The sequence below is a fragment of the Arachis hypogaea genome, chromosome 12, assembly GCF_003086295.3.
Source record: "Arachis hypogaea cultivar Tifrunner chromosome 12, arahy.Tifrunner.gnm2.J5K5, whole genome shotgun sequence".
In the NCBI taxonomy this organism is placed as follows: Eukaryota; Viridiplantae; Streptophyta; class Magnoliopsida; order Fabales; family Fabaceae; genus Arachis; species Arachis hypogaea.
In genome coordinates, this window is record NC_092047.1 from 9971005 (window position 1) to 9984218 (window position 13214).

The 13214-nt window shown below is 30.1% G+C and overlaps 1 protein-coding gene across 5 annotated transcripts; it reads left to right on the forward strand.

Annotated features, from left to right (window-relative positions):
* Positions 1-1103: 1103 nt before the first annotated feature.
* Positions 1104-4444, forward strand: LOC112726762 (uncharacterized). 5 transcript variants are annotated; one of them, XR_011868268.1, is made up of 3 exons: positions 1106-1243; positions 3177-3364; positions 3456-4444. XR_011868268.1 is itself a non-coding variant. In XM_025776281.2 (3 exons), exon 3 carries the CDS (start codon positions 3195-3197, stop codon positions 4308-4310), a length of 1116 nt encoding a protein of 371 aa, XP_025632066.1. In that variant the 5' UTR covers positions 1106-1243; positions 1335-1430; positions 3177-3194; the 3' UTR covers positions 4311-4444. The 5 variants fall into 5 exon arrangements, 4 of the variants coding, with proteins under 4 accessions (XP_025632065.1, XP_025632066.1, XP_025632067.1 ...); XM_025776281.2 differs by adding an exon at positions 1335-1430 and having other exon boundaries at positions 3177-4444; XM_072208719.1 differs by adding an exon at positions 1335-1430 and having other exon boundaries at positions 1108-1239; positions 3177-4444.
* Positions 4445-13214: the final 8770 nt, after the last annotated feature.

Consider the following 13214-nt stretch of genomic DNA (forward strand, 5'->3'; position numbering starts at 1 on the left):
TTTTCCTCCAAAATTAGCAAACTCTCTCTCTCCTTCTTCTTCATTATCTTTCTCTCTCTCTCTCTTCTTTCTCATTCTCTATCTCTATTTACATTTTTTATCTAAAGAAATAAATAAAATTAATAAAATAATATAATTCAAATAAATTCATAAAATTATAAAAAATATTAAATTTATAATTAAATATAATTAAAAAAATTTCGTAATATTATTCACATAAAAAATATATTATTATATACACATTTTTATTTTTTATTTTTATTTAGATTTAAATTTTTACCGCTTATCTTTCTAATATATATATTTTCACTTCTCTTCTTTCAAATATTTATTACATATAATTTAGAGAGAATGCTAATGTTATGATTAATAATTAAAACTAAAAAAATTGAGTTAATTTTATAACTATCAATATAAATTTTTTTATTACTAATATCTAATTATATCTTATACATATAGAGACAAAAATATTATTTTTAAATATTAAGCATAAAAATTAATTATTTTTTTTGTACAACAAACTTAACTCTTAATTAAATATAAAATTATACACATTAAATTATTTTAAGTTTTAGATAATAAATATTAAAATTAATTATTAATAAAAATTAAACTCTTTCACATAAAAATAATAATTAAAAAATTATTATTTAATTTTTTATCTACAAAAATTTTTATTTCCTACAATCTTTTTATAAAAATAACTTAATTTTATAAGTCTTTTTTGCAATAAACTATAATATTAAAACAAAACTAACATAATTCAAAAAATTTATATTCCCACAATTTAATAAAACGGTCACAAATACTAGTAATTATGTAAATATTCGCACAAATATTTATCAAATAAAATCTTTTACAAGCTAATTCTTTAAAGGGAGTGCTAGATAAACAATGACCATCTTAAACAACATGAACAATCACCAATCAAATAAAAACACATTACACTTTTAAATTAACTATTTAAATTTTAATATTAAAATAATCATCCATATACTTAATAAAATAAACATCCGATATATTATTCATATTATTTAATATTTTAATTGTGCGTATACTTTTTCATTCTTTAATTATATACATTGATTTACTCTAGGTTTTATAAGAGCCAAACATTAGCACATTGGTATTTTAGCCGGGCTTCGGACAGACATTCGACGTTGCTGGTTGACATTCTTCTCTTCTCTCCAAACTTTACCTTTCTGCAATTGGCTTCCCCTTCCTTCCTCAAAATCAAATGCAGGTTCCTTCTCTTTCTCGCCCCAATTTCTACCCTTCTCTCACCTTCAATGATTCACTAACCATCTTACTGCTATTTACCTTTTTTATTGTAGTTTTTTCCCCTTCGTCTCATGATTTTTGCGACAAATTAAGGGTTAATTAACTCTGGGAAATTGCATTTGATGAATCCTTTCAAGTACGGTCAAAAGGTGTGCGTTTGTGGGATGGGATTTGGGGCAAAGTTCTGACATAAAATGTTTCTTCTTTTTTGAATGAGTGTTATGCCAATTCAATAGATAATATATGCTGTTGTAGATTCATGCATGTTAGGTCTCTATTGTTCCATATAATATTTCAATCGTGTCTAACAATTCAACAGCTTATGAATGGGTTCTCTATGTTCTTCAATTCCCAAAGAGGATTATTTTGATGCATGTGAAAATAGTACTCTGTCATTCACAAATCAAGCTCAATAATAACTATAAGATAGAGCACTCGCTATTACAGCTTAAGTCCATTGTTCCTTGATGATAGCTTCAAGTTCTCTATGCTCTACCAGCTAAGGGGCATGCAATGAAATTTTCTTGAATATTGAGATCCTGTTTGTTTAGTTGTTGTGAAATGAAGCAATCTGCCACTTTTCTTTGATTTGTGTTCCTTTTTGCACTTTTCGTTTGTGCAGCGAGTTTTGCTACAATAACCGAAGTCTTGAATTTCAGTGCTTCTGAAAAAGTATTAAACATCATGTGGAGGACAATATCGACTGCATACAAGCACATTAGTATATATTAGCATAGTGTCTGACTCTATAACTCTTTTTTAACAAGCACCTTCATAGATAGTCCTATTCTCCTCCATTTGAAACTTTCTAGGTTTCCTGTTTAAGATATTGGAGTTTGATAATACAACTTTGAGTGGTATGTGGCATTTGAAACATTCTTAGACTTTTCTGCTGGGGCTTTTAAACATTGGAAAACTAATGTTCAAGACCAACTGAATTAGGTCAAATGCCACAATATATAGCAGCTTTGCTTGATATTGGCTGATACACTTAGTGCATAACTGGATTAGTGATACCAAATTGTGTACAAAATATGATAGATCTATCTGCACTAGCACATAGTATTCTTTTTTTATTTCAGAAGGTTCTTCATCACTTTCAACAAATTGAACTTTACAATTATTTTGTTGAAGTAGATATACCAACTTATGGCTTGCTAGCTTGGAAACCTTATCATGATCAGACAAGTGTGAAGCATTGTGGTTGGTTGATCTGAATTCACTTTTGTTGTTTACTGGAAGTTTCCATCTCTGGTTTAAAATTGGATTGGGCGGCCTTGCTTCATTCCCATTTTCCTGCTTCTTTGGTTTTGTTTTGCTGTCTTAGAAGACACAATGGCATATCCATTTAGTAGACCCCACCTTGTGGATAAGGACTTTGTTGTTTGTTATTGTTCTTCTTCTTCTTCTTGAATTACTGTTTTAGTTTCTCAATCCCCAGGATGGGTTTCTCAAAGTACTTGCTACTTCCTTCTCTTTCTGTATAGGGGTAAAAATAGAAAAAGAAAAAATAGTAGCCTTAGCCTGGTAATGTAAGAGTGGTATAAGTGTTCAAGATAAATTGGTCAGTGTATAAGGGAAGAGTGGTACTGCTTTTGTTGGCTTCTTCTCTGGTGTTTGAATTTGCTGGGTAACTTGATGATATTGTGTTTTACAGCATGCACGGCTTATGCTATGCCAATCTGGAAACATTAGTGGAAGTTTTCTTGATGGTTAACTTATAATTATTTCCAAATACTATACCTTTGCTATGGGAATGAGATCTTCTCAATTTTTACGGTGGTTTCTGATTTTGCTAATTGAGTACTCGATGCAAATCTAAATAATTTATTTGATCGTTTGATCAATGGTATAAACTATTATTAGTTTAATTTATATTTTTGGCGAAAATGCAGTGATTAAAACACTATAATATGGACAAGCAGAAGGATGTTAATGCGACAGACATCTGCTCCTGTAGTTGCTCTCAATCTCAGGACAAAAGGCAACAGAATGTTGCTAGTACAGTCTGCCTCACTGAAGACATAATCTTTTTTAATATCTTGACTAGGCTTCCTGCTACATTCCTCTTTTCAAGTGCAAGGTTAGTTTGTAAGGCTTGGGCTGCTATAATCTGTAAAACTCAATTTGTTGATGCACACCTTCGTCATGCAAAATCTGGTGTTTTCCTCCAGAGCACAAGACCAACATATGGTGCTCGCTTCCTAGAGTTTAAAGACAATGGAGCGTATCAAGTTACCCGCTTAAGTTCTAAATATCCAGGGCGGATTTTGAATAGTTGTGATGGCTTATCACTATTTTTACAATATTCTACAGGAGCTCTTCATGTTTCGAACCCTGTTACCAATCAGGAGGAAAGAGTTCCGTATCTACTAGGGGGAGAGAACCTGATGTACCCTCCATGTGCTATTGCCCGTGTTCCACATGGAGAGTTCAAGTTGTTTGCAGCTAATGTAGAGAAGCAAGCTGGAGTTTCTGTTTGCCATTGGTATGTTTTAAGACTTGGAATAGATAATTCATGGAGAAAAATTGGTACAGAATCCGGCGACTTTGATTTTAAATGCATTCCAATTTACACCGGAGGTTATGATCTCTACTGGGTAACCGAGCGCAGAGTGATTGTGATGGATGTTGCCAAGGAAACATTTAAGACTTTTCAGCTTCCCCAAGAGCTACAATGGCACCCGCATTACCTAAAGATGGGGGATCATCTCTCTTCCATTGTCTTTGTAGAACAAGGATTTCAAGTATACATATTTGAGCCAAAGTCAGGAAAATGGACTTTGTATCATCAGATAGGGCATCTCAATTATCCCAACGGCCATGAAGTTCTATCTGAGTTCTTCTGTGTTTGGGTAAACCAAGAAGTAATTATTAAATCAACTCTTGCACCTTCTTTGAGGACATTGATTTTTGGTTACAATGTGAAGACAAGAAATCTGAGGATGCTAGATGCCATAGAGGTGGGTGCGTATGACTTGGCGCATCATTCCAATAGTTTGGTTACATGGAAAACTGCTTTGCCATAGCCGAGAGCAGAAATTCTATATTGTCCCATGATATGTGCTTTCTCTGTTTTGTTTCAATAACATAGTTGTCTGCTATATGGAATGTTATATATGCGACATTAACTGTCTATATAGTTTGGTGTTTTTCTTGTGCATGCTCAAGGGTATTGATATATGCAACTGACATATTATATTAGTTTATCCATTATAATTATTTTATATATTATAAAATGAAGAGATAGAGGATGATGTAAATTATAGAATTTGAATGGGTTAGTCATATGTAACTAAAAGAGATACCTTAAAAACTTTTTAAGGAATGTTTTTCTACATTGCCATTATATTACCTGCATAATTTTGAGTTGAATGTATTTGTTGCATAAAGACCTTTTTAAAGTAATAAATTTAAAATCTGAACTGCTATCATTATAATAATGTTGATTACTTGATTTAAAATGATAATCTACTTCCATTACTGTTAGCAACATCTCGGTGAAATTAATTCAAACTTTTATTCTGCTAGTTAAATTCATCCAAATATTATTAATAGGCTAATAGCTAAGGGTGAAATTTATAGTTGCTTTTTTTCTTAATTAAAAATCATAGATAGGTGAATTTTAGAAAATTCATAATGAACTCCTGTAGCTAAGGCCACCACCGAGAAAGGGTCGACCTCATTTTGATCAAAGAGGAAGACATTTCTTCTCAACCTAAACCTGCAAAGTCCAATCTCTCCTCGGCATAATCTTAGCTTAAAGCATAGAAGTGTCAAACCAGGGGGGAGAATTATCTGTTAAATGTAATCATTTGTAATTGTTATGAGATTCCAATTCCAATGTGGTTTGTGGAACTAAAGAGTGAAACCTCAACCGGCTCTTAACAAATTTACTAAATTTTTTTATGTCCCTTAATGAAAACATAATTCCATTGGGACCCCAACAATTAATTTTGTGAGATATTGTCTAAGTGGACAGCTAAGTCAACAATTTAATGGACAAATTGTCCCTTCTTCTTTTCTTTTCTCCTCTACTCCTCCTCTATGTGAACCAGAATACCACCATGCCAACTCTCCTCCCTCCTTCTCCTCAACATTATTTTTGGTCACCATCATCACTAACATTCACCATCATTCTCTGTTATCGCTGTACCAATCCACGGTCACTTCCTCCTTCTTCTTCTTTGCACCAATCTATTGCCACCTCTTTTTAATTGAGTAATTTTATTTCTTTAAATACTTAAATTTGGTTTGGGATATGGTCTTACGAGTTGTCTTTTTTTAAATTCTGATGATTGAGTATAAATATTTACTTAAAGTATCGATTTTTATGTGAAAAGAGTGATTTGGTGATTATGGGTGCACCGGTATTTTAATTTGTTCAATGTAAGGTTTTCTACTTAGGATGCAGATTTAGAATTTAGTGTGAAACCAAATAGAGACAGGTCAAGCTAGTGAGAGAGGAATTGTGAAGATAAGGAGAAAAAAAAGAGAGAGAGAATAGCTGCGCGGGATTGCCGATGGTGAATAAAGAAGTAAGGGAGAGATATGACTTCGTGGTTTTGCTTTGGTCAAAAAGAAGAAAAATGATGGCAGTGGTGCAGCAAATAAAGAGAATGGTAGTGGATGTTGGTGGCCAGAAATGGTGGAGAAAAAAAAAGAGAAAATACAGAAAATAATAGTAGATGTTGGTGATGATTAAGAGTTGGGTTGGGATTATAATCTTTCTATTGACAGAAGGGTCAGAATGTCTGACGGAAGTAATAGATAGGAATCGCAATAAATTATATTTTTATTAAGAAATAGAAAAATATTTCATAAAATTGTTAAGAGTCAAAGAGTAAAATTTCATCCTAAAATTAAATTACAAAATCTTATCCATCTCAACTATTTTCGATAAGTTATCCATCTCACATCTCCGTGTAAAGATGAGTAACGTTTCAAATGAAGAATTTTAGTTTGAGTCATATTAGAGTTTTAAAAATTAAGAGTATTGTTTGTACGAAAAGTATTGGTAAACAATATTAGTATCCGCCAATGACATATGGATATCAATATGTCCCTTACTATTTTGATAACCTTTTGTCTCAAATCTAATTTTAATTCACGGACATCATTTTGTCTGTTACGTTCATTACAGTTTTTAGTATTTTCCTTTGCAAATTTGGCAATTGATAAAATATCTTTTTCCCAACTTGTAAATACAAAAAACAATTAACCAATTTAGGTAGGTCACTCATCTGTATATTTAAATAAATATCAAAAATTTTGAATTTTATTTGTGACTAATAACAAATTTTTATAAGAAAATTTAAATATACTTAACACCTGATTGAATGATATCGTAAAAAATAAAAAAAATACAAAAAAATTAGCAAAGGTTCCTTCTATAAATATTTTTTCTTTCAATTTTTTCAAATTTTAGAATCAACAATAGCCGCCAATAGTAACAGCGAAAAAAATATTCTGTTTCTAATAAATGTTTGAAGAATTTAGTGAATTATGTCAGAAAATGAACAGAAATTATTATGTTTAACAGAAAAAAAGTTAAAAATTAATCTGTGTATTAATTTTTTTAGACTAAAATGTCCACTGTTAAAATTTTTGGGGACTGATTTGGCCATTTGGATAAATATTTTGTCGAAAAATAAACTGAGACTAATTTGTATATTAGAATAAAACTTTGGAGATATTTTGTTTATTATTTTTCTTAAAAATTAAAAAATCTACTATAAAGTCTTCGAAAATTGATTTAGATAATTACTATTTTTTTTATTTTAACTTTAGTAGTTCAGATTCCGTCAAAGAAAGGTTAGTTCTGAAACTATGTAGATCGATAATTTTCTTTAAGTAAAAAGAGCTCAACACAATAAGATGGAGCGTTAAATTAAACAAAATAAAACAGCAAACAACAGCTGACAACTCAAAGTTCATATCAATCTTTAGTCATCTTCGATATTACCATCAACAATCAAAAGGTTCACTACCAATCTATTTATCAAAAAAATTAAAAGACCTATTCATAATTTACACCACACTTGAGTGATATTTTATGATAAATTAGTATAATTTGACCAATAATAAAGTGATATTTTAGTTTAAATTTGATAAATTAAAAATAGAACAGTACTACGTTGTCAGTAAATATTATTATTTTTTATCAATATTTATTTAATAATAATTTGTATCTATATTTATAGACATTTTACACATAAGAAGCATATAATTTATATTTATATATTTATTAGAATTTTATACACATAAATTAATACCGTTTGCATTTACGTCTTTCAGAGTTTAATATACATTAATTAGTAAAATTTATTTATTAAAAATAATTTAATATTTATGCTGATCAAATAATAATAAAAAAAATACTAAAGTTGATGATCCCAAAAAATTTCTCTTAAAAATAATACCCCAGTTATTATTTTTTTTAATTGATTCTCATGATCATATTTGGTTATAAAATATAAAATACTATTTGATCTTTAACAATCCACAAAATAATTTTTAAATGGTAATTAGGTGGGTGTAATATCTCAAAGTGATTAAATTGGATCATATTTGCTAACATAGTGATAAAGAAAAAAAATAGATAAAAAAAAAGACAAAAATTAAAATTGAATAAAAAAATATTAAAATTAAAATAAAAAATAAAAATATAGGTTAAAATTGAATATAAAGAGAATCATTCTACTTTTTATTTAATCTTTTGATATAATAAAAAAAGAACTCCTCAACTTAATTTGTCCACACCATAGTTTCGGAATTGAATCGAAAGGATTCATTCAACCTTCTATCCAAAGAGACTTACTCAACTTTATTTATCCACACAATGATTTTATCACGAAATCAAGAAGTATTTTGACAATTTTCTAATCACTCAATATAACAATTATAATAGTTTGAGTAAAGTGACAACTAAGTCCTTGAAGATTTTGGCTTCGGACTAATTAGTCCCTAAAGAAAAAAAAGTACTAATTTGGTTCTTCAGGATAGCAAACAGTGGACATGTGATGTCCTTCTATCAATTCATCAACTAAAATTTAATGGTGATGCTTATATGTTCTGTTAATTACTCTGACATGTCTATCTATGAAAGATAGTCATGTAGATAACAATTTTTAGAACGAAACTTTACTTGTTTTGATAGGATTTGTGGTAAATAGAGAGCAATTAATAAAGGATATATGAAAACTCAAAAGATAATAAATGTTTCACTGTCTAAAACTACATCGTTTTCCTGCTCATGTAATAATAACAAGATATGCTCCACTGTAAATAACGAAATACATAAACAATTCGGTTTCGTTTTATACTATTCATTGACAGAAAGACATACATGTCCACCATTTGCTATTTTGGAGAAATTTATTAGTACTTTTTTTAAGAACTAATTAGTCTAAGATCAACATTTTTAAAGATCTAATTGTCACTCTAGTTCAGAAGGTTTCTATAACCTGTTATTAAGTTAAAATAAAGAAAATTCTAAACCCATGAATATAAAGTCTAATTGAATAACTAAATAAATAAAATTAAAATATATCAAATTAAATTGAACATTCTAAAAGTATAAACTAATAATTTTTAAATAGTATTTTAACTCTTTATACCACAAACATATACCACAAACATTTAAAACATGTATTATATATACTTATATATTTTTTGCATACTGTGATGGTTTTCAGTGGCTAAGAGAAGGGGGGTTGAATCTTAACCCCCTTTTTTACTCAATAACACTTGCTGGCCTTGAAATAGCTTCTGGAAACTATTTGTCTTTTTGTCTCGTACCCAGCCACGAGACTTTTCTTTTTGTCTCGTCGATCAGCACGAGATATTTTCAGTTTTATCTCCTGCGCAGCAGAAACAGAAATGGAGTAGAAGAGAGAGAGAATTACACCAAGATATATCCTGGTTCAGCTGCTAAGTGCAAGGCAGCCTACATCCAGTTTCCATCACAACAATAATGGAATTTCACTATGATCATTCTTGATTACATACACCAATTCTCCCTAGGAACTACTCTTCCTATCCGGGACAAGTCCAGAATCTAATCCCAAACTGAACTTGACTTGGTCACTGCCAAGCTTTCAACTGTAAAGTGCTAACCCAACTTACAAGGGGATTTTCACAGAATCATGAAACACAACACAGATGTACAAAGGACCTCTAAGAACATCTATGGCTTTTTCTTTTAATTTTGCACTCTCTGCCTTTTTTCGCTCTATAAATTTTTCATACAAACCTCACTGTTTGCCTTTTCCATGAGACTCAAGACATGACAAAATTAAACAGAAAAATTATAAAATAAATACATTAAAGGAGAAGAAATTCTGTTAGTTTAGAGAGCTATAGGAACTCTGTGCTCACTCTTTTCCTTGAATCAAACCCTAACTGTTCACCCTTACTTATAGGGAGAAGCTTCCAAGGTTGAAACCAAACAAACCAAGCCAATCTTCTTCTTCTTCAACCAGAACCGGTTCGGCCAGCGAGAGAGAAGAGATAACCCATACAAAACCCAACATGCAATTACCTCTAGTCCTTCCTTGGTCACCAATCTTCATCAATCCGAGCCCTTCATTCTTGCCTTACTCTCCAAGATGAACTTCTGGCCCTTGATGCTTCATGATGATGATAGCTTCATCTGCTCCAATCTCTGCCTCTTCCATCATGTAGCCACTGTAGCTACCTCCTGTGATGGTTAAGCAACATCAGAGTCAAGCCATCCTCTCCAAAGATCTTCTTCTCTGACCGAAATCTTCTCTTTCATTTTTGGGTATGGAGAAGCCAAGATCTCTTCACTAAATCTTACCACAAGTGAATGAGAATCTTAGCCACAGCATACTTTTAATTTTCTTTTTCTTGCCATCATTGTGATGGTCTTGTAGCGTGCATCTTCATCTCTTCGGTGTCTAGCCATAGCCTCCATGCTTTCTCTGTAAAGATATGACCGAAGGTAGAAGAAAGATGAGAGAGAAAATAGAGCTAGAAGAAAAGCAATTAGATGTAATTGAACAAATTAATTGAAATGAGATTGCTTTTACTTCCGTGAGTAGCGTGTGGCATTAAAGCCATCCATCAAATCAATGACAATTTCTCTCTCATAGTTTCCATGCATGTATTAATTTCACTTTAATGAAATTTGAATTTCACCACATGGTAAAAATTGAGATCTGTTGAAAACTTTTTTTTTTTGGACGTGTCCGTTGGAAACTTAGAGCTTTGCTTTTCTTTCATTGTAGATTTCGAACCAAGTCTTGGTTTAGGTAGCAAAGATTTAATTGGGCTTGTAGCAACAATATTTTAAATTGGCCCATTTATAAAAACTCTTCAGCCAACAATCATATAACAAATTTACGTAAGGTTGAAATTTGATTTTGTTGGGCTTAGGATCTTTTCTTTTCTTTTCGGCCCAATTAACCACAAATTGCTTCAGCCACTCAATTTATCATTTTTATATCCAAGACTGAATATATGAATTCATGTTGGGCTGATCAATTTATTTAGCCCAGCAAAAACCTACATCAACAGAATTATTAATTAAACAAATATGAATTAATATCAAGTTAATAATTTTATAAATAATTATATTAATAATGTTTAGTTATCACAAAAATTAATTTAAAATTTTTCAAACTCATCATGTTACAAGGTGATGGAGCATCTCTATGCATCTTGCTACTCAGCTCAGCCCATTCATGTTCGTTTGAAAACGTGGAAGAGTGACATCTATCCCATGCACATAGCTACCTATGTATATGTTTGAATTAAAATTTATAAATAAAAATTTGTATCAACGGTGATTTTCTAAACTTCATTTCAATAAAAGGTAAGTTAATATTAATATGATTTATATTTAATAATTTTATATTAAAATTGATTATAATAAAATAAATATTATTTAAATTATATTATTTAAAATTATTTTTAAATAAAAAATTAAAATATTAAATAAATTTTTTATATTATTTTATTATTTTATTTTAATATTTTTTGCATAATATTTTTTTTATTATTTTTAGTACTCTTATTTTTAATATTATTTTTAGACTATAATTTTTATTAATTATGATTCTGTTATTATTTATAGTTCATTTTTTTTATTTAATTTGTTATTTTTAATAAGATCAATAATTTATATTATAAAAAAATTATAATAATAAACAGTATACAAAAATTATAATGACAAATTTTATAAAATTAAATAAAAAAATAAAATTTATATATTTTTTATAGTACTCTCAATATTTTTTTATTTAATATTATTTTAGATTATAATTTATTATTATTTATAACTTTATTATTATTTTATAGTTAATTTTTTATTGAAGAAGTATAGGGAACCAATGGAATATCTGTATAATGTGTACAATGGAGATTTGGAATGTTCGATTCAATAAGATATCATGTTTAGATATCATGTTTATTATTCCTGGTACCTATATAGTTATTCTGAATAGTATGGATGTATTGTATTTGAGAAATTAGTAGTATTTTACTCTGGATGTTTATTTTTTAACTCATATTGGGCCAAATAAATAGCCCATTGTACACATTGTACAAATACATTTTTAACTCATATTGGGCCAAATAAATAGCCCATTGTACACATTGTACAAATACTCCATTGACTCCCTAACGAGATTCTTTTTTATTTAATTTATTCTTTCTAATAGAATTAATAAGTTTCAAAGTGAATTGTTTGCTATTATTTATTTATTTATTTATACTAAGATTAGGATTATTCGAAGTGAGACCTCTACTTGAGGTAAGCCTTGTTCATTATATCTCTTTGCAAGTAGGGATGTCAGGGGCAGGGCATACCTCCCTGTTTCCTATCTCCACTCCCAGATTCATTCTCCGTCTCCGTTTTCTACCGTGGGAGAATATTGCTCTTCATCCCCATTTTTCATAGGGTTTCATTTTCTGCGGAGACTCCATTTTCCTTCTATCTGATAATTCTAACTATTTATTAATTTCCATATGAATAGAACTGTAAGTATCCATCCTATATAAACACAATAAGATTTTATACAAAAAGTCTAAACAACAAGATGGTGACTTTCTTTCAAAATGACACGGTGAGAGGCGCAATGGCGAGCCAGAGGACAGAGCAGTGGACGAGGTGGAAGACGCGGCAACAAAAAGGAGAATGGACACGATGACAAAGTTATGGAAAGGAATGCTGCAAATAGAGAGCACGACGCAGTGAGGGTGATGGCACCGTGAGGTGTGACGATATGGTGAGGAGGGAGAGTGACGAGGGGATGACTGCAGAAAAGTTGGATAGAGTATGAGCAGCGTTAGGATCTATATTGAAGAAGTGTTATGCAAATGAGGATTAAGAGTTTTGGGTTTATATGTGTGTGAAATAACTAAAAAACATATATGAGAAATAAACTATTAAGGACAATTCAGTAAATTTATTGATTTCGGGGATTAGCGGATTCCCGCGCCTGCCTCGGGAGAATTTTGTCTCCCGTCTCCATCCCCACAGAAAAAATTTTTCACAGTCAAATCTCTCCTCTAGGAATCCCTGCGTCTCGGGGAGTTTTGCCCTCCCTATTTGCAAGGAAGAGAATATAAAAAATACATAAAGACTATAAAAAAAATAAAATGGGAATTTATCTATGGTGAGTTTTATGGTGCCTTTTATTATGGTGTCTAAATTGCCTAACTTGTTTTTAAAAGTAAAAAATAAAATATTTAAAATTTATTAAATATTATCTATTTGCCTTTTTTAATAAGTTAGACATAATTTCAAAGGCACCGTAGTATTCACCATTAATAAAATCTAAACAAATTATTGCCAAAGGACTTTTATCTATAATGAGTCAACTATGGTCTAACCAAAATTAATTATATTATAATTCAATTAAAATTCAGATATTATTAAATTTAAAAAAAATTAAAAAATAAAAAAG

Excerpts from the sequence above, each read along its gene's own strand:
- LOC112726762 (XM_025776280.2), top strand. The coding sequence starts at position 3,195 with ATGGACAAGCAGAAGGATGTTAATGCGACAGACATCTGCTCCTGTAGT.